Raw genomic sequence first — 21,490 nt, forward strand, 5'->3', positions numbered from 1 at the left:
GGCCGGGCTGGAATGAGACACACCCAGTCCCCAATCAGCTTGATGGGGCGCGCGAGGGATAAAGGCGGCCGGGGACGACAGTTCGAGAGAGAGAATTGCAGGCAGCTGTACTATGTGTTTATAGTTATGTGTTTTGTTTAAATTGTTTATTAAATTATTATTTATATTATTAAGCCGGTTCTCGCCTCCTCCTTTCCACTAAACCCCCTTACAACAATGTATACAAATTATGTTATGTAGTTGAACATGTCATCATTAATTTATTAAATTACATATTTTCTTATAAATGTTATTTATGTGAGTGTTTGAGGTTATAACTCATTAGTACCTAAAAATAGTATAGTTTAAACGCTGTTTGTTATGAAGCACAATAAAATACACAATGCTTTGGGGAGCCATTTAAAAAAAAGGCAGTTACAACAAATGTAGGTTTATTCACTGGAAGCATGAAACTGAAAATGAGGGAAAAATACAGATCCCTGTATGAAGTTGTAGAGATGTAAATCCATTCTTTATCATGTAACAATAGCAGTAGCTAACAACAGTAAAATAGTTTAAATACTAAACAGAACTGCATACTGGTCTTGATGCCTCTATTTAGACCAAGCTTTTACAAGTGGGCCACTCTGGTAATTTAACAGAAGGCATGCATTTACATTTATGCATTTTATCCAAAGTGACTTACAGTGCACTTATTACAGGGACAATACCCCCAGAGCAACCTGGAGTTAAGTACCTTGCTCAAGGACACAACAGTGGTGGCTGTGGGGATTGAACCATCAACCTTCTAATTACCAGTTATGTGCTGTAGCCCACTACACCACCACCACTCACAGCATGCAACTACATAGAGCTGGTTAATGTTACCAAACATATTTAGGGGGATGACCATGTCAAAGAATTTGTGTTCCTTTAAACGGTGAATAAGGTGCTCAACATGCACTCTCAGATGTGCAATAGCCTGGGTCTCCTTGACCTCGTGTGCTGGCATCTGAGGTCTCCCAGAAGGAAATGCAGGCCTGTACAATTTACAGGGCACACAGTCATCCACAAGAAAGCCTCTGTCCACCATTATTGCCATATCCTGCCTAAGCAATGTAAGTGTTCCTGACTCTGCAAAGATCTGCTTGTCACTTACTGAGCCAGCAAAGAGGGGAGAAACAAAGGTTATAGCACCATGGGGGGCCAAACCAATCATTCCCTTCAGGGTACAGTGGGACTTGTAGTTTGAATACACTTCACTTTGGAGCAAAGGAGAGGTAGGTGTTTGGCATCTGAGCTCCGTGCAGTCCAGGATTACGGTAGTGACTGCGTAATCTCTGAACTCTACTGGCAAGTGCTCATTAATTTTGTGTTGGGGCATCCAAATTCGCAGTGAGCCAAGAATACAGAACAAAAAACTGCTCCATGTAAGGATGATCCTTCTGATGGTAGATTGATGGACCCCATACCGATCAGCCAGGTCCCTCTGCTTCAGTCCAAGCGCAAGGTAGTTCAGGAAGAGGAACAGTTCATCTATTGGCTGTAAAGACTGTGTCAGATGAAATATATTTAAAAAATATTCTTACATTTGCTGTAATGCAGAATAGGTTATTATTGTTATATGACATTAATGTTTATGTTTACATGATAAAATCATAAAAAGTAATTGTAATAATATACCATGGCAGCACTTTTTGCAGAGTCACTGTTTGTAGTTCTTGCTCTGGAAACTCGAACCATGAATTGCAGTGATGGTTCGATGAGCTGCCAAAACCACATCAGGTGCTCATAAGAGGAGAACCTGGAAAAATAGAAATGTCATGGTATGCTTATATTTCTTGCATTTCTTTTCATTTCTTGAGTCTAGTTAAAAGTGAAAAGTATTTTAGTAAATTCGAGGTTCTTATTTTGATAGCGTGTTCACTACTTTGTTAGTCAGAGGTGAATCTCAAGTAACTTGCATTCATCTGTCTGTATGACCGTCTGTTCGCATTCTTAGAAACTTGCCTAAAACGTTTGTGCCTTGGAGAACATTTGCTTGTAGCCTAAGTGTTAATGAGGAAATTACATTTACAAGATTTATAGTCGCATTTAGTGGCATAAGTAACGTTTGTGGACAACTCTTTAATTTAGTTGGCTCTATGTTTTTTTATGTTAGCCAAGGACAAAGTAAAAAGCCTGAACAACAAGCCTGAATAACAGAACAAGAAATATTAGTCAATCGCACTTAAGAAGTGAACAAACATGACATAACAAAATAGACTATGGTATTAGTGAGGAGTCACTTAGGCTATTAAAAAAGTAGGCTTAAATACCTTGTGTAGAAACGGATGTCCCTGTACAGAGCCTGAAAAACACTGTAGCCCAAAACGCTGTTTGAGTGACAACTGCTCCAGCTGCTGCCTCAGCTGTACAATCTCGTCGCGAATTCTATCGTTTTCGCTGAGAACAGCGTCAACAAATGCGGGGTCCGGAGCTGTGCCTTAATCATGATCGTTGGCGTATATAGGGCCAACATCTTCCCCATTCTGCACAATTTCTGGCCTCGCTCTCCGTTCCCAAACTCCAAGCCTTCTCACTCCAAGACAGTAATTGTTCAAGGGGAACAACACAGGTACGGCACCAGGCTTCAGCCTCCGCCTACCTCCTAGTTCAGCCGGCTCTGTGACCTCTTCTGACACAAAGTGTCGACAACACACATGGGTATGGTGAGAGATGGTTAGGTTGACTCTTCTTATATGTGAGATCCATTTCTTTCATTGTTGGTCGTCGGAGGGGAAAGTGTGAAAACTAATAGCCGAATTGAATTTTGCTGAGGATGAACACTGAGGGACGCAACAGTGCTCAGCTGTCGTCCACTCACAACGCTGAAATTTAAACGTCTTTTTCATTTCGTTCACTTATTTTTAGAATCTAATTGAACAAGTGAATAACTGTTAGGCCTAACTATAAAAAAAAAAAAAAAAGATGAATATCGCCTTACAGGCTATTTACACTGTATCTATCAGAATATTAAATATATGCCGCTACATAAAGTGACGTTTCACCGGAAGTTTTTGAGCTGGCTTATATTATTCCGGAAGTTGTAATTAACGTTCCATGGATATAGCGAATTGAAGCATGACAAACCGACCAGTAAACCAGTGCGAACGCCAGGGGGTTGTTGGGTCCCCTCGGTAACAATCACCTTCCGGGCCCCCCTTTATCCCGGGCCCATATGCAACTGCTTACCCAGATGCCACGCCACTGCAGTAAACAATATTCATGCATTACAGCAAGTTAATAACCTGAACCGATAAACATCCACACTGTCTGCTGTAGGCCTCTCCTGCCGTGTTGCATTTATTGTACGCTTAACGTAGTGAACCGGGACAAGATAAGGACATGAACACAGTATCTTCATGTACTTGTTAAAAAATCTAATTTTGTTCATTATTAACAAAAAAATTCTCCATAGTGCAGTTCTAAAATGGGGCCATTTCAAGTATGCTTAAGTACTCTTTAAACATCTCATTATTATGATAATCATTTCACAGACTGTTCAGACAAGTTGTACATGGAAACAAGCACCTAACTAGTGTATTTTCTTAAAGTATACTATATTTGAATGCAATGTGTACCTCCCCTAATTAAAAGCTATATTACTTTAACACTTCATTTGCAGTGATCAAAGTTACTTTGTGTGCATTTGAAGAAAGCATGATATAAGTACAATTACTGGGTATTTTCAGTTAGTACATTGATATGTTAATGTATTTGTAGTACTTAGTATGAAATAAATGTATGTTTTGGTATATTTCTTTTTCACTATTGGGCATTGGGATGTCCGACCATTCTTGCGGATTGGTTCATTGTATCTAAACTGATTCAAAATATGATTCACCAATTCAAATCCATGCTTAGCATTTTATGCCTTCTTTTAAATATTATAATTAAATACTGTGTTAATTCATCTCGGTTATATAAATTGGGGTGTATTCTAGGTTTTGTTTCGGAAGGAAATTGGTCCTTTAATTCACCAAAGTGGCATTCAACTGATCACAAAGTATAGTCAGGACATTACTGATGTGAAAAACAGCACCATCACTATTTGAAAAAAGTCATTTTTGATCAAATCTAGACAGCAGCCATCACTCCAACACCTTATTTACATTTATGCATTTGGCAGATGCTTTTATCCAAAGCAACTTACAGTGCCCTTATTACAGGGACAATTCCCCCAGAGCAACCTGGAGTTAAGTGCCTTGCTCAAGGACACAATGGTGATGGCTGTGGGGATTGAACCAGCAACCTTATGATTACCAGGGATGTGCTTTAGCCCACTACACCTTATCCTTGAGTAATCATGCTGATTTGCTAATTTGATACTAGAAAACCACCTGCCATTATATCAAACACAGTTGAAAGCTATTTGGTTCATTAAATGAAGCTTAACATTGTCTTTGTGTTTGTTTTTGAGTTGCCACAGTATGCAAGACTGGCATGTCTTAAGGTCAATATTTGGTCAAAATGGCAAAAAAGAAACAGCTTTCTCTAGAAACTCATCAGTCAATCATTGTTTTGAGGAGTGAAGGCTATACAATGCTTGAAATTGCCAAAAAACTGAAGATTTCATACAAAGGTGTACACTACAGTCTTCAAAGACAAAGGACAACTGGCTCTAACAAGGACAGAAAGAGATGTGGAAGACCAGATGTACAACTAAACAAGAGGATAAGTACATCAGAGTCTCTAGTTTGAGAAATAGACGCCTCACATGTCCTCAGCTGACAGCTTCATTGAATTCTACCCGCTCAACACCAGTTTCATGTACAACAGTAAAGAGAAGACTCAGGGGTGCAGGCCTTATGGGAAGAATTGCAAAGAAAAAGCCACTTTTGAAACAGGAAAACAAAAAGAAAAGGTTCGAGTGGGCAAAGAAACACAGACATTGGACAACAGATAATTGGAAAAGAGTGTTATGGATCTTAACCCCATTGAGCTTTTGTGGGATCAGCTAGACTGTAAGGTGCGTGAGAAGTGCCCGATAAGACAGCCACATCTATGGCAAGTGCTACAGGAAGTGTGGGGTGAAATGTCACCTGAGTATCTGGACAAACTGACCGCTAGAATAACAAGGATCTGCAAAGCTGTCATTACTGCACATGGAGGATTTTTTGATGAGAACTCTTTGAAGTAGTTTAAGAAGTTCTGAACATTTTATTTAAATTGTAATAGTAATTTTGCACATTATTTATGTCCTGACTATACATTGTGATCAGTTGAATGCCACTTTGGTGAATAAAAGTACCAATTTATTTCCATAAGAGCAAAATCTGTACATTATTCCAAATTTATCTGTAGTTTGTTTGATGCTGCCACTCTATTTGAGTTTCCCCAACAGGCCAATACAGCTTGTAAAGTGCAATTACTCCAGTAGACTTTACACAAGGTGCACTGGGAATTGTTTACAAAAAGAAGTCGACTCTGCGCAGGGAAATCGATTTTGCTCAGGCGCATGACTCAGTCATTCGTCATTCATACCAGCAATCACACATAGTGTGTAAATTGAATAAAATGAATAGTGTCTGAAATGGAAAAAAAAGAAGAAAGCCAGGACTTTAAAATTGTTTAATCTCTGCTGCTGTGCACATGATCCACAGATCACACATAGAAAATTACAAGCATGCAACATAACCATTCTGAACTGGAAGTGAATGGTCCTTTTATTAATACAGTTGCAGAAGTTTCTAATATTTAGGAATCATTTTCAACACACTGTAACTTGTAGAAGTACCACAAAGGAATATCCGTATGATGTGGAGTCATAAAACAAGATTAATGCGATTGCACCTATAGGAGCGTTGAATCCCTTGAGCAGACGAGTGTCACCTAAAGGAGAGATGTGCCATACATTAGACTCTAAACTGCATGTTTAGATTGAGTATATACTGAATTCAGCGTGCAATGAGTAACAGTCCTTTATAAAACAAGATCATAGACCCAGACTTTCAATCTTAAACTATGAAAATCCATTATAATTTATGAGAGATTTTCCTTCTTGAGTGCAAGCTCTGTACTTTATTTTAGATCATTGCAGACTAAATAACCAAAACGGTACTTTTCAACATGTCAAAGTATCTTACAAGTTTTCCCACCATCTTTCGAAATAATTGAGTTAATTGTACTATCGAAACATTTATTGAAACTAAACTACATATGACTCTGTCTGAAGTCCAGACATGGTGAGGTAATCTAAAATAAATACACTATGTTGCCTTGCATTGAAAAATGCAGCCTTTAATAGAAAAAGCAGAAAATTAACTAAATGTACACGTTGGCAGTCCTAATGTACTTCAGAGGATGAACTGATGCCAACTCCAACCATAAGACATGGGATACTTCATATGCCACTGCCTGAACCTTGGACTTAGGATGGACCCCACCGAAACCTCACCGAAATGACCTGCCAGTTGAACTGCGATGCACCTCATCGATCACTGCCTGCATCACCTTTGTCTATTGATGGACTGCACTCTTATAGACAATCATTTAACTGCCAACAAAATCCTTCATCAGCCAACTAACAAAGGACAATGCATCTACATATGTGAACTTCTGCAGTTAATCCAGGATGGACTTCAAAGACATTAGTCATTAATCTTACAATTCTTACAAAATCTTTGTTTAAACACTGACCCTTAAAACTTACTTAGTTGAATCATTTTATACCATGACTTGCATTATACATAAGTAATATTGGCATTATATTCATGCTGTTAGTCAGAGGGTAACTGGCTCCCACAGTGAGTCTGGTTTCTCCCATGGTTATTTTTCTCCATTAACCAACATCTTATGGAGTTTTGTGTTCCTTGCCACAATCACCTTCGGCTTGCTTGCTGGGGTGGCTCAGCGGCTAAGGCTCTGGGTTATTGATCAGAAGGTTGGAAGGTCAGAAGGTCGGGGGTTCAAGTTGCCACTGTTGGGCCCTTGAGCAAGGCCCTTGACCCTATCTGCTCCAGGGGTGCTGTATCATGGCTGACCCTGCACTCTGACCCCAGCTTAGCTGGGATATGTGAAAAAAATAATTTAACTGTATATGTGCAAATGTATAATGTGTGATAAATAAATATAATAAAAAATTAATGACTTATTTTTAAACACAATTCACAATCATATTTTATCAAACTACACAATGATGACTCTAAGACATTATAAATATTATAGTTTCATTTTCTGTTAATGCGTGATTTTCTGTAAAGCTGCTTTGAAATGATGTGTGTTGTGAAGGGTGCTATACATTTGCTTTTGTGACCAGGACAGTGATATTTTGAAATTTACCCATTTCCAATGAGAAAACGGGTGAATTTTCGGGTCTTTTCGTTCACAAAAAAACTGAAAAAAACAACATATGAATCCAAATTAGTTTATACTAAAGTAATATTCAAAGCCGTGCTGGTCCATAATGGTACCAAGTACCCGTCTCTTCCCTTGGTTCACTCGGTGCACCTCAAAGAGGATTACAACAGCATCAAGACCTTGCTGGACGCCTTGACTTTTGATGAGTACGGCAGGGAGGTCATAGGAGACTTCAAAATGGTGGCATTCCTGATGGGTCTCCAAGGCGGTTTTACCAAGTTTCCCTGCTATCTTTGCCTTTGGGACAGCAGGGACACCAAGGCGCACTACCACAGACGGGACTGGCCACAGCGGACCGAGTTCTCTGTGGGGAGGAACAACGTCAAGTGGGAGCCGCAGGTGGACCCCCGGAAGGTGCTGATGCCACCAGTGCACATCAAATTGGGCCTTATAAAACTATCTGTCAGAGCTCTAGATAAGGAGTCGGCAGCCTTCAAGACTTCTTCCCTAAGCTGTCTGAGGCAAAGGTCAAAGCCGGTGTCTTCGTCGGACCACAGATAAAGAAGGATTCATATGTTGTTTTTTTCTGATTTTATGTGAACGAAAAGACACAAATTCGCCCGTTTTCTCATTGGAAATAGGTAAATTTCAAAATATCACTGTCCTGGTCACAAAAGCAAAGTTTGTGGAGAATAATAGCCATTTTCTATACTTTTGAGGCATAAGCAATTAGGAAATAACACTTACTACCCAGGAACAAAATTGTGTTACATAGTGTTATCATAAAAACTCCAAAAACAGTATTCATAATGATAAAGAGTAATATTCATAAATACTGAGTGAATATTAATTATGAATTTAATTGAATTTGTCCATCTGCTCAACAACATCACACACAGTAATGTCATTTTTATGTTTGGTAGCAAAATCTTTGGTAGCTTCTTAATGAAATCCATTGCGAGCAAATTGACAGTTCTCCAAGACTGCCAATAGGGAGATAAAATACGACAGTCCTACATGAAATGGCGGTTTGACGCAGGGGCCAACTGTAGTCCATACGTACGTGTATACCAGCTGGACGAAGCTGAGCTACATTTGCATTAGCTAGGTCTGTTCGTACAATTTAGAAAAAACTGGACTAGTACGATTTCAGTCTGACTACATGACATTTAAAAAAGATGATTTATTGCTTCTGTCTGACTGAAATCAAACTTTTAAAGTACATGCAAATGCACACATTGAGTAGGCCCAGGGCTGTAGCTAGTGGGGTGAAAAGTGGTAACGATTCTAGGGTCCCAAAGGTACAGGGGGCCCCACAAAAAATTCTAAACTATTTTTTAATAGGAAAGGAGCGCAGAGCAATATACACTCAGGGGGCCCAGATTACCTTGCTATGGCTCTGAGTAGGTCTACTGTTGAAGTATCTGTTGAGCTGGTTGTCCTTTGTTTTGTTCTTTCTCCTTGTTGTTGTCTAAATGTAAGATACAGTACTGTGCAATAGTTTTAGGCACATAAGATGTTTCACAAAAACATTTGTCTTAAGATGGTTATATCTTCAGCTTTAGTGTGTCAAAAGGAAATATAAATGTTAGACTCCCAAACATTACTTCTGCAAATAGAAAAGATTAGAATAGAAGAACAGGGAGCCCTGCAACAGATGTCATGGCCCCCACAAAGCCCCCCACTGAACATCGTGTCAGTCTGAGATTAAATAAAGAGACAGAAATAATTGAGACAGCCGAAATAGATAGAAGATCTGTGGTGAATTCTCCAAGAAGCTTGAAACATCCTATCTGCCAACAACCAAGAAAAATTGTGTCCAGGTGTTCCTAGGAGAATTGGTGCTGTTTTAAAGGCAAAGGAGGTCACACCAAATATTGATTTAGCTTTTTTATGTTTACTGGACTTTGTATGACATTAAGTGATAAATGAAAACTATTTATGGCATTATTTTTGAAGACATCCTCACTATGCAACATTTTTCACAAGTGCCCAGTACTGTATATTCACAGATTCGAACTTCCCGGATCAATAACTCATAAGCGAAATGTTAAAACACAAACGACGACTCTTTCCAACCGTAGTAAGGTAGACAACGAGCTACAACCTCATTTTCATCAAAACAAGTCGACCTCAGAGCTGGACAAATAACACTGGTCTCTACGTGCAGACGGCTGTGAGACAAGTGCGCAAAGACCATCTACAAAGTGCAACACCGAAAAATGATACTACAAAAATATTCAATAACTTCACTCTTATGCGGTGTAGTCACCAAAATCACTTCAAACATCAGTGGTCTCCTGTTCGTTATACTACAACACTAAAAAGCTTAAATATTGATTTCTCACCCACATCTATCATATCGTATATGAAGATAAAGATTTAACCACTTAAGTCATATGGACTATTTTTATGCTGCCTTCATTTCCTTTTTGGGCCTTCAAAGTTCTGGTCACCATTCAATTGCTTTGTATGGACATACAGAGCTGAATAACTCTTAAAATCTTTGTGTTCTGCAGAAGAAAGTCATACACATCTGGGATGGCATGAGGCTAAGTAAATGAGAATTGTCATTTTTGAGTGAACCATCACTTTAATAGCTGACCCTCTTCAGTCATGGAAATGCATAAAATCTCTCTACAGTAAACATTAATGTTCTGCTTACATTAGTGCTTATGCCAAGTCCATTAAGGACCACATTGGAGACATTTCTAGAAATAAAGCAGACATTTAAGTCTAAAAACAAACTGAGATGTAGATTAGTTTTAACAGGTGACAGATGTTAACATAGCAAGCACTGGGATTAAATTGCAAAAAATTGAATAAGTGTAGCATTAAAGATTCTGCCAAGCAAATAAAATAAAATTCAATATTAATGAATCCTTTATGCCCATTTTGTGAAAGACAGACTACCCGCTAGAAAAGCGGAACTTCCTGGATACACTGAAGAAAACATACGACTCCATCTTTAACACGCTTTTCATATGCTTTATTTCAAATAAGACTTTTGTGAAATACATCTTTAAAAACAATCTGTTCAGGCGTTTCGGTATTCTCGTGGTCCCGCTCCCAACTCTCATCATGGTCATCTTGCACACTTCCTATAAAAAGGAAAGAATTGGCCACTTCAGTTAAAACTGCCGCTCATACACATCATAGAAAGACTTTCTGTACAAGCCTCAGATTACAAGAACTCAACATGATCTTCAGACAGGGATAACTTGTCTCATCACAGGCTTGTGGCAGTAAATATGGAGAAGGGAAAGATTCAGACCACCAGAGAGGACCATTGAACTTTACATTTTTTCTGCAACATACAGCAACTACTTATACATGCCATTTGTTCCAGATGACCCGGGCGGGATGTTCCAGACCATTGCTTCTGATCTCTGTGAAGACAGAACTTCAGTCAGATGTGTTTGTAAAGGGTTTCAGGTGAAGACTCACTAGCTTAGAGATCCTCAGAATAATTTTGCTTTGCTATCGTCAGTTCTCGCATCAGACGGCACTTCCTATGTAGCATTTTCATCTCAGGAAAATAAAGCCAAAACACTTTAACTGTCAATGTAAAGAACTTGTGCAAACAGTTACCTGATTAACACCAATTCAGTGTTCAGATGCAGAACTACACCTGTGGAGAGAAACAGCACATGGTCAGATCGAGCATTACTTGACGATCCTGTAATTTAATTAGACAAAATGTGCATCTCAGAATGATTTTGCTTTTCCATCGTCAGTTATCGCATCAGACGGCACTTCCTATGTAGCATTTTCATCACAGAACACAGTTACTAAAATACATAAAACTCTAATACAGTTGCAGAACTGCATTGGTCCAACAACAAACAAAAAAAAAGGTAGTTGCATTAAATTTTAATACACACCTTTTCAGTGCACTGTAGAATAGCCATCAGATCATCATGTAATCTTGAGAAAATAAACCCTGCGTAAAAATGAGATTTTAAAAACCAAAAACACTCAAGTTTCTATATGAAGTACAGACAATATTAAGTGCAAAAGCAGCATGGGTTCAGACACGCCGCGCGCCATTACTGTGCACGAGACCAACACTGAAAACACATTTAGTACAAATAACCTCACAGGAGTGTAAAAAAACAAGTCAAACATACATTCATTATGGTGGTCTAAACGCACCCCGCGCAAGTCCTCGTGTGTAACGCATCATGAACATGTTTTAAAGTCATTAAGAACACGTCGAGCTCCACGTTGTAACCAGAGTAAGAGAGCTCTTTACGTCTGGCGCATGCGCTTTTATAGTCCTCAATGCGTCAAGACCCACGTGACCAGTTCGGACCAATTGGAAATCGCAATGCGCGCTGAGGAAGTGAAGCGTTTTACAAAATAAAAGCCTTATTTTTTAAATCATTTAAAACTATTCACAAAAACGAATAAATAATGGAATATGATATATTTTAATTATTTTACATTATTGTGATATTAAAAACTCCACTGTTGGTCTGATATGTGATTTATTGATCTACCAGGAAAAGAACTGGTCATATTTGATTTTTAAAACCACAGCTGCATTGAATTGATACAAATATTTTTACTTTTATTCAGGAAGAGATTGTGAAGCTAAATCGTTTTTAAAATCTAATTCACTTTTTTTTTTTTTAAACAGATGTTTGATTCACAGATAGACTGCATTTAGTTGTGTGTACTAAACTCATTTAATAAGGAAGACCGGGGCTAGTTGTCACAAGGGCTGTAGGTCTTGAGTCAAAGCTCCAACTGCACAAATGTGTTTGCTCTAACAGTGGTTTTGGATGTTGGTTTAACTAGTTCAAAACTCTTTTATTAAGCATAATTTAGTTGAATTCTATCCTGCAGATTAAAATTACAGTATCATATGTGTGTAATATCTGTTGGGTAAACAAGTGAACACAAGCAACACTGGCATGCATTTATTCAAGAGTCAACTATATAATGAAGGTAGATTTGAACTGTTCACAGGACAAGATTGTTCAAATATGTCAGGTTGGGGCAAGTTGTCACACGGATACAGCCTACACACAAACAGACTCATTTTAGTTTGTTGCTGTGTGCCCTCAGGACCCCCAGGAGACCACAAGGGGTTTGCTAGAGGGTCCACGACAAATATCAGTGGAAAAAAAAAAAGAGGAAAAAAAAAATAAAGTAGTTAACATTTACTAAATTTGACCTTATTTCGGTTTAATTCTGCTTTCTGAAGACTGGTAGGAAATCATTAATTGCCATTATTCTATTGACAGCCCTAATTAATAACATTAAGAAATAAAAACATATCTGCAAAAACTTTTGTGAAAAATGCATTTAACATTACTCTAATAGTGTAGAAAATACAGGTTGCCAACTAAATGCAAAGTAAATATTTTCCAGATATTTTAATAATTTCTATTTATTTATTTATTTGGACATGGTACCAAAAAAAGTAGATTATTACATTTTTAAACAATGGAAAAGCAATCTAAGAGACCTTGTTTGCTCTTTTTAGACATGTACAATGGCAATACCATATTTTTTAAAACATGTACCATGGTATTACCATAGTCTTTTAGACCAGGCAGGGGTTTCAAGCTTTTTTTATTTTTTTTGCCAAGGACTCCCAAATATGATGATCTCCTCACATGGGACTCCTTTCTGAAATATAAAAAGGCAGCTATATTTACTATTTATGATTAGGTATAAATAATCATTTATAATCATATATGTGTGAGACTTATAGTGAGCATGATTTTATAAATACAACCTGTTATTAAATTATTTGCAAAACTCAAAATTAAATGATTGGTGTCTTTATTATTATTGGACTAAAGCCAAATAAAAAATTAAGATATGTATAAATATGTAATATATTTATATATATATATATATATGTATGTATATAATGGAATATAAAAATGTAGATAATATATTATATATATTTTTAAATTTATATATATATATATATATATATATATATATATATATATATATATATATATATATATATATATATATATATATAATATTTACATTTATATTTAGTTCACAACATGGATTTTCTGCACTATTAACACCAAATTAAGTAATTGCCATTTTTATTATTATTGTACTGAAGCCAAAATAAATTATGAAAATATTATTTGGAAATATGTACTTTGTATATACTTTAACGTTACTCTAATATAGCAGAAAATACAACTTTCGAGGCATTTTAACAAAACTTTATGCAGAAATGTTTTTATTTCTGATTGTTAAAACATTAAAGATTATTTTTTTCCTATTATTATTTTGCACTTTTTTCACTGATATTTTTAGGGGACCCCTCTAGCACCCCTTTGCCGTTTTAGACATGGGACATGGTATGATGGTACTGTGTTTTTGGCATTCTCTGAGGAACCTTGGAAAGCCATAAAACATGCATATGACATTCAGACATTTGCATTGGTTATTTCAATGTCATGCAGCTCTGCTATCACTAGGGAGAGATCTTTCAACTCTCTCACTCTCTCTCTCTCACACACACACACACACACACACACGCACACACACACACACACACACACACACACACACACACACACACACACACACACACACACACACACACACACACACGTCTGTTTTAAAGGGCGTCCCGCGGCAGCTCGCGCACTCACTGCAGCACCGTCCCGTCACGGGATGGATGAACCAGACGCGTCGCGTCAGAACGAGCCCGCCGCGCGCGCGCTCATGCACGGGCTCTTCACGGACCCGGAGACCGGACGCGTCACATACGCGCTGAGTCTGTCGGACAGCTGCCTGACGGTCCAGAGGATCACCTCTCCCGCTTCATCATCCCGAGACACGGAGCGTCTGGAGCTGCGCGACTGCGTGGGGAGCCGCGCGCAACCCGGCGAGCGCGAGGACCACGGCGCGTATCTCTGCGCGTATTTCTACCCAAACCGGCGCCGGTGGATGGGCTGGGGTCCGGTCCGGCAGAGAGAGGAGCGGCGCTTTCGCCTCGCGCTCAACGCGAATGACGATGAAGACGAGTCGCGTGACGCGAACCTGCGCGAGGTGGAACGGTGGGCGCGAGCCATCCGAAACAACATCGGACACACACACGGTGAGAGACAAACTTATTCAAGAATCACAAACATAAAAGTTCAAACTCAAATTACATTTTATTAATAGCATTACAGAACAAAACAAAAACGTGCCACGGAAATATTAGTGGATGTGATATACTGCTTATCACTTTGTCGGACCAGGATTGCTCCTGCTTGATCATTTTGCATGGCTTGGTCCCCTTTGATTGTGTTTTGCATTGGTCCAGGGGTGGCATCAGAAGTTTCAGGGGTGCACAAAGAAAATCTAGGGGGGCAATGATCCCCCTCGCCCCCCTTTTACAGGATAAATACATAATAATGCAAATATTATGGCATATGAATATGCCAATCATTCAGTATCTTGTTATGCTATATCAAAGTACCATCTGATACCATAACAGATCAGTAATTCAGGGTTTGCCATGCAGGAGGGAAATGTTGAAGCATCTACTGTATTCAAATCACATTCCTAATGAGAACTAGTTTGACCTGCTAGGTGTTGTGCTTCTCGTGAATAAGTGAAGTATTTCCATGCAGGACCCTGAAAGACCTGTTTCTAAATCCAGAAGACATGAGTGGATGGAGACGAGTGTTACATGACTGTCATGCATGGGTATAGCGACCGATGTAACAGTCAGTTAGAAATGTCTACGTTTGTTCCCTTAATTCTGGTTAAATGTGGTTAAAGATGCAGTGTGTATTTTCTCTGCCTAGCAGCACCAACTGAAACAATACTGTAACTAGATTAGAGTGCATTAAATTGATGTGATTATATTTTAACATCAAAACAATGACACTTCACCTTTAAGGCACACGGTAGTGGCAGTATTGGCATATGAGAGCTGTGGGCACAGCGTGGCATTTACTACTCACTGGTCATGCTGCATATATATGTGTAATTTATGAGCTTGTTTCAGCATGTGTGATCACCAGCAGATGATAATGCACTATTTAACATGAGACATTAATTTTAAATGAGTTTTTCCTGTATGCCACAGAGAACAGCAGTGACACAGAACTGTCAGATGTGGATGTTGTCAGTTCTCTCTATTGTCAAATAATCTCTGTTTCGGGAAGGAGCTTTGATAATCTGCCTGCTTTGTTAATTTGATGACAGTAAAATGTGATTTACTCACTTTGAGTTGAGATGCACACCCCTAACTATACCCTAAAAGTATTAAACTTCAGTGTGTAACTTCTGTTTGTGCTACAGATACAAATACCTCAAATCAAGTGGCTTGTTGGGGAGAAGTTTTTAGACTTACACAAGATTTATGGCAAGAAACCCATAGACTTACATTGAAAGAGGGACCCAAGTCATATCTAGAGACCAGAATATCATAAAGACTTGAGGGTAAACTCTTTTGATTTGGACCAGCAAACAACATCCACCCTGAATACCCTAGAAATCACCCAAAACACCTAGCAACCGCGCAGAATACCCTAGTAATCACCCATAACACCATAACAACTGCCATAAACACCACAAACCACACACAACACCCTAGCAACTGCCCAAAACACCCTAGCAATCGCCCAAAACACCTAGCAACCACCCAGAACACCCTAGCAAAATGCCCCAAACACCCTATCAACCACCTCAAACACCCTAGTAACCACCCAGAATACCCTAGCAACTACCCAGAACACCCTAGTAACCACCCCAAACACGAAGCCACCACCCAGAACACCCTAGCAACCACCCAGAACACCCTATCAACCACCTTGAACACCCTAGCAACCACCCAGAACACCCTAGCAACCACCCAGAACACCCTAGCAACCACCAAGAATACCCTAACAACTAACCAGAACACCCTAGCAACCACCCAGAACACCCTAGTAACCACCCCAAACACCCTAGCAACCACCTTGAACACCAAGCAACCACCCAGAATACCATAGCAACTACCCAGAACAGCCTAGCAACCACCTCAAGCACCCTAGCAACCACCTCAAACACCAAGCAACCACCCGAACATCCTAGCAACCACCCTGAACATCCTAACAACCACCCGAACACCCTAGCAACCACCCGAACACCCTAGCAACCACCTAGAACACCAAGCAACCACCCGAACACCCTAGCAACCACCTGAACACCTAGCAACCACCCAGAATACCTAATTGAATATGTTTGACTCTGAAAAATGCCACATTACAGAAGTGAAATGAGTTGCAAATGCTGCTTCATGTTGACTTTAAAGATTCCTTGCGTGCAATACAGCACTGAGTGGTGAAAAACTTGCCCTATGTTCTCTAAATTTTATAGATCAGTTCAGTGGCATAACTTGGATCTTACAGGCCCCAGTGCAAAGAACCTGTCGGGCCCCCTCCTAGGGGGACCTCGGTAATTTTTAATCGCCTGTCGGGCCCACAGTCATTTTTATGGTTTCTTTTAGTCGACCATCGTGGGCCCCCTTCTTACCCCAGGCCCTAGGGCGGCTGCCCTTCCTGTGCTTACGCCCCTGGATCCATTAAATATAATTTGCTTAGACCACTGCCTATGTTGTGGTTTCACACCAAATGAATCTGGAAGCAACTCAAAAGGAGGTCTTACACTTTCATCCTCTATTGTGTAATATATCTAGAGTTCATGCACAACTCCAGATTATTTTCATTTATGCTGTGAAGCGTGCTTTAGGAAATGTAATATATGCTAAATTAGATGCAGTTACTCCAGAGGTGGATCAGAGTTCATCCTGCTGGAGCGAGGATTTCTGCAGTGCTGTGCAAAGACAGACCGCTCGTCTCCTGACAGTGAATTGAGAAGTCTCTGCTTGGCACCGTATTCCCATTCGGATGTATTTCTTTTTGTGTATAAGTATGGCTCTATCTGTGTCTTTCTCTGTCAAAATAATAAAATACCCTCTGGGTAAAAACATGTCTTGTAGAGTCACATTTTTACCCTAAAACCTAAAGAAAAAAATAAGAAATGGTGTTTTGTTAAAAGAAAGTGATGCCTATTTTCAGGAGCATTAAGATTTTTTTGCATTGTGACATCATTTTCATGACAATAAAGCAAACTGTTTTTTTTTTTTTTGTACAAATATAGGCTTCATTTTCTTTATGCAAAATATAATTTCTAATTTATTTCTTTTGATATTGGAGTAAAATATGACCTGGAGGTGTTCTTGACAGGAGTGTGTGTTAGTGTGCGTCTGTCGTATCTTTCTCTGTCAGGTCTCCGATGGCTATGGTGCCCTTTGAACTTTGAACTCTCTTCTTTTTGCTATTATCCTGTCAGGTCGCATCTGATCATAAATCCACAAGCCCCTCGGCCTGACATGTCCTCTGTTTACTGTGGCGTCCAGCTGTACTGTGTTGTGTTATTGCGTGTGTGTGTGTGAAACATACTGCTGTAAATCAGGATTAGTATTTTCATATAGATATGATATGCTGACAGATTGCTTTGATGCAGCTTAAAATCATATTACACACACACACACACACACACACACGTTTGCACATACACACTGATGACACATACATCTAATCCAGCTGATCACTTAATTACACCCCATTCACTTAATTATTATTAAAATATTCATTTCATTAACAAGCTGTGGTTTCTGTGTTTTTTGAGGCTTTAATTTGTGATTGATTATGTTTGTTATATGTTTAACATCAGTAATATAGCCAATGATCCATTACTAATATTGTGAGTTTCTGCTCAAACGCACATATTACTGACAGTATTCACATCAGTCAATTCATTAGTGGTGTTTGATAAGTCAAGCATCTCTATTACAAATGTGCATAGTTAGTGTTAATAATTTGAACTAACTCCTAAGTATTAAGCTACAGACATAAATGATACAGACGATAAAACAGGTGAAGAGATAGACTTAGATTTGAAGATTTGAAGGAGGGACCTGAGCCATATCTAGAGACCAGTATATTTGGTCTTAAGGGTGGACTCCTTTGACTTAGTAAACAACTCCTAGAACACCCTAGCAACCACCTAGAACACTATAAAAATCACCTAGCAACCACCCAGAAGAATCTAGCAACCATCTAGCAATGCCCTGCAACCATCCAGAACAACCTAGCAACCACCAAACAACTCCAAGAACAACCTTGTAATTCCCAGAGCATCCTAGCAACCACCCAGAACACCATAGCAACCCCCACAACAACCTAGTAATCCCACAGAACAATATAATCACCTAGCAACTACCTAGTAATGCCATAGCAACTGCCCTGAAGAACCTAGCAACTATCCAGAAGAATCTAGCAACCATCTAGCAATGCCCTGCAACCATCCAGAACAACCTAGCAACCACCAAACAACTCCAAGAACAACCTTGTAATTCCCAGAGCATCCTAGCAACCACCCAGAACATCATAGCAACCCCCACAACAACCTAGTAATCCCACAGAACAATATAATCACCTAGCAACTACCTAGTAATGCCATAGCAACTGCCCTGAAGAACCTTGCAACTATCCAGAACAACCTAGCAACCACAGAACAACTCCAAGAACAACCTAGTAATCCCCCAGAACATCCTAGCAACCACCTAGCAACCACTCATAACAGCCTAGAAACACCCTAATAACCCCAAGAACACCCTAGTCATCACTCAGAACATCCTAGAAACCACCTAGCAATGCCATAGTAACCACCCAGTACATCCTAGCACCCACCTAACAACCCCAAGAGCAGTGTAGGGTAAAGTTACTTTAAAAAGTAACTCGTTAGAATTTTGCATTACTCCTTAAAAAATAACGTAATTAATTAAAAAGTTTTTTTTTTTTTTAATGGAAAGTAAAGCGTTACTTTTCTTTTGCATTACTTTTGCGTTACTTTTTTCTCACAGCCACTTTCTCTTCTGCTATGCTATGCATTCAATACATATAAGCCATGCATTGCATACAAGAGACATTACAGGTCATGCTAGCAACTGTACAACACTCTTGTCAAAACAACATAGTAAACAAACAGATATTTAGAAATTAGGTCTTCACGTCATATTTATAATAAAGAATCAATAACATGAATATGCATGATTTGTTTTTCCATCAACATGGCAGCCAATATGAATAATGAAGAATAACCACTTACCTAAATCAGCAAAGTCCAGCACTTGAACCTGCATCATATATGCCATCATGTGCAGTGCCCATCGACAATGCCAGAGTCAACTTGAGATGTATTTCAAAAGTCAGGATAACATTTACTGAGGAATGCCAGTCTAACATGTTCAAGGAATAAGTCTGATGAATAATTGAATATGTTTCACTTAAGTCATCTCAGTGCACGCTTGTTTTGAGTTGATCCACGGTGCGTACAGACTAGAGGTCTGCAACCTGACCCGGGCCCGACGAGACCTGAGAACCCGACGGGTTTCGGACCAGGTTCGGGTTTGTAATTAATGAAAAAATAAACAGGCTTACCGAACTTGTTTGGCACACACGCTCTCACTCACAGACACGCGTGAACAGACCAGTTAGGGGCCGGTCACTCTGAACGTGTTATTGTGCACGTCTGTTCTGTTTTCCCATTGTTTAAACACATGCTGAACAAATGTCTTTGACATTTGCACTGTGTCTCGCTTCTTCAGTGTCTCACACAGGACTGGCATATTTTAAACACCATGTCAAGTTAAAAAGAACTTCAAATTGTCGCATGATGAGACACCTGCACTCTGTTTCATTCTTTACGCTGCGTCTAGATTGTTTTTAGCACAGTTGTTCCAAAGATTCAACAATCTGAAGAAGTTCAGGCTGCATAGAGGGAACTGTTGCACTGTTTCATATTATTCCAGATTGTTCTGCACCAATTGAAGTTTCAGCAAATAAACGGTAAGGCAATTCTTTTTTCCCCTTCTGCTCTAGTGTACTGAGGAGCTGCCGTGCTTTGTTGAAACTGTGTATGTTTACTGTTTCAGTACTGTTACGAATATGCTTACATAAAATACAGCCTATTGCGACAGTACTTGTTAGGAGAAGAAATTAGATAGTAAGCGATTTCAGGTTCGGGCTTAAAATCTGATGGTATCGTTCGAGCCGGGTAGGGTCGGGTTTCATTTTAAGGCCCATGCAGACCTCTAGTACAGACGCCACAACTTCAAAGGGGCATTTTGATACAACTTGAATGGAATCGTTTTTTAATGCTACCAAAATGTCATAAAAACGGTTTGTTTCATGAATCAAACTACTTGTTTATTATAAAACAAAAATGTATGATCTTTTTAGAAACTAAGACATTTTCTCTGCATACACAATTGATGTAGAACGTTGCTTGGAGTCACTGATCCAGAGTCAGCTTATCTCATCCCATTCTCCCAGTTACAGGGAGCTATAACACGGAGCAGTTCGGCTGCATAAGTCAGTGAATTGAGCGAGTATCTCACCCCGTGTATCATGTCGTGGCCAGTGGAAGACTAGTCTTATAATCCCTCAGTTTAAATGTGTTTACTGATTTTTTTAATGCATGAATCAACCACGTTTCACTCAACCGAATGTTGACCTCATATTACTCTAAAACACGAAATGTGCTCATTAACAAGTTGATTGACAAGTGACGTCTGTATCTAAAAGGTGAATGGCTCTTTTACTTGCATGGCGGACTTCCTTTCAACATCCATTGACTGTTGGGTGCTAGAGCTTCTTGGTTGGGCGTTCCAATTTCTCCTATTCATTTAAAAGGAAGTGACTTGTCTCTCTCTGCTAAATAGTCTCTGGCCTCACACTCAATAGAACAACAATGCCAATCATGCACTACATCTCCTCCCTGAAGTTTCACACTTTTACTCCTGATTTCTCGCAATACAGGGACAGTAGAGGTATACAAAATGTTGTCAAGATGTTTCACATGAACTTTTCCATGGTACTTTAAAATAGCAAATTCTCACGTAAAATTCGAATGGGTCGCATGTGCAAAGATATCGATGGAAGCCTGAATTAATCACGCATGTGAGCCACTCTGCATTTGTCATGAGAGCTCACATTTGAAAGAGTGCCCGGTTGATGCGCTCGCACAGATCCTGTCAATGGAGCTGGCATTTCACGGGAAGCCCGGCTGATGCGTGCGCACAGATAGCAGAGCACAATTTGGCTTCAAAGACCCTGTGCACATCCGTGTCCCACAT

At 39.3% G+C, this 21,490-nt stretch overlaps 1 protein-coding gene, 1 long non-coding RNA gene and 3 other non-coding genes across 6 annotated transcripts in view; 1 reads left to right on the top strand and 4 right to left on the bottom strand.

Moving 5' to 3' along the window:
• Positions 1-10,285: 10,285 nt before the first annotated feature.
• LOC127449922 (uncharacterized) lies at positions 10,286-11,598 on the bottom strand. The gene is made up of 5 exons (XR_007898870.1): positions 11,451-11,598; positions 11,205-11,263; positions 10,912-10,951; positions 10,654-10,709; positions 10,286-10,417 (listed from the first exon to the last, which is right to left on the bottom strand). It is a non-coding gene; the product is annotated as an uncharacterized LOC127449922 (long non-coding RNA).
• Positions 10,493-10,561, bottom strand: LOC127451044 (small nucleolar RNA R38). Its single transcript, XR_007899054.1, has one exon. It is a non-coding gene; the product is annotated as a small nucleolar RNA R38 (small nucleolar RNA).
• On the bottom strand, positions 10,780-10,856 carry LOC127451046 (small nucleolar RNA SNORD49). Its single transcript, XR_007899056.1, has one exon. It is a non-coding gene; the product is annotated as a small nucleolar RNA SNORD49 (small nucleolar RNA).
• Positions 11,027-11,103, bottom strand: LOC127451045 (small nucleolar RNA SNORD49). The gene has a single exon (XR_007899055.1). It is a non-coding gene; the product is annotated as a small nucleolar RNA SNORD49 (small nucleolar RNA).
• A 2,346-nt stretch (positions 11,599-13,944) lies between the features above and the next one.
• Positions 13,945-21,490, top strand: part of LOC127449851 (sphingosine kinase 1-like) — a 33,026-nt gene continuing 25,480 nt past the window's right edge. For both annotated transcript variants that reach the window (XM_051713444.1, XM_051713445.1), the window contains exon 1: positions 13,945-14,410. In XM_051713444.1, the coding sequence (XP_051569404.1) occupies positions 13,984-14,410 (427 nt within the window). In that variant the 5' untranslated portion in view covers positions 13,945-13,983. The remainder of the gene's footprint in view (positions 14,411-21,490) is intronic.

The sequence above is a fragment of the Myxocyprinus asiaticus genome, chromosome 13 (genome assembly GCF_019703515.2).
Source record: "Myxocyprinus asiaticus isolate MX2 ecotype Aquarium Trade chromosome 13, UBuf_Myxa_2, whole genome shotgun sequence".
Classification (NCBI taxonomy): domain Eukaryota; kingdom Metazoa; phylum Chordata; class Actinopteri; order Cypriniformes; family Catostomidae; genus Myxocyprinus; species Myxocyprinus asiaticus.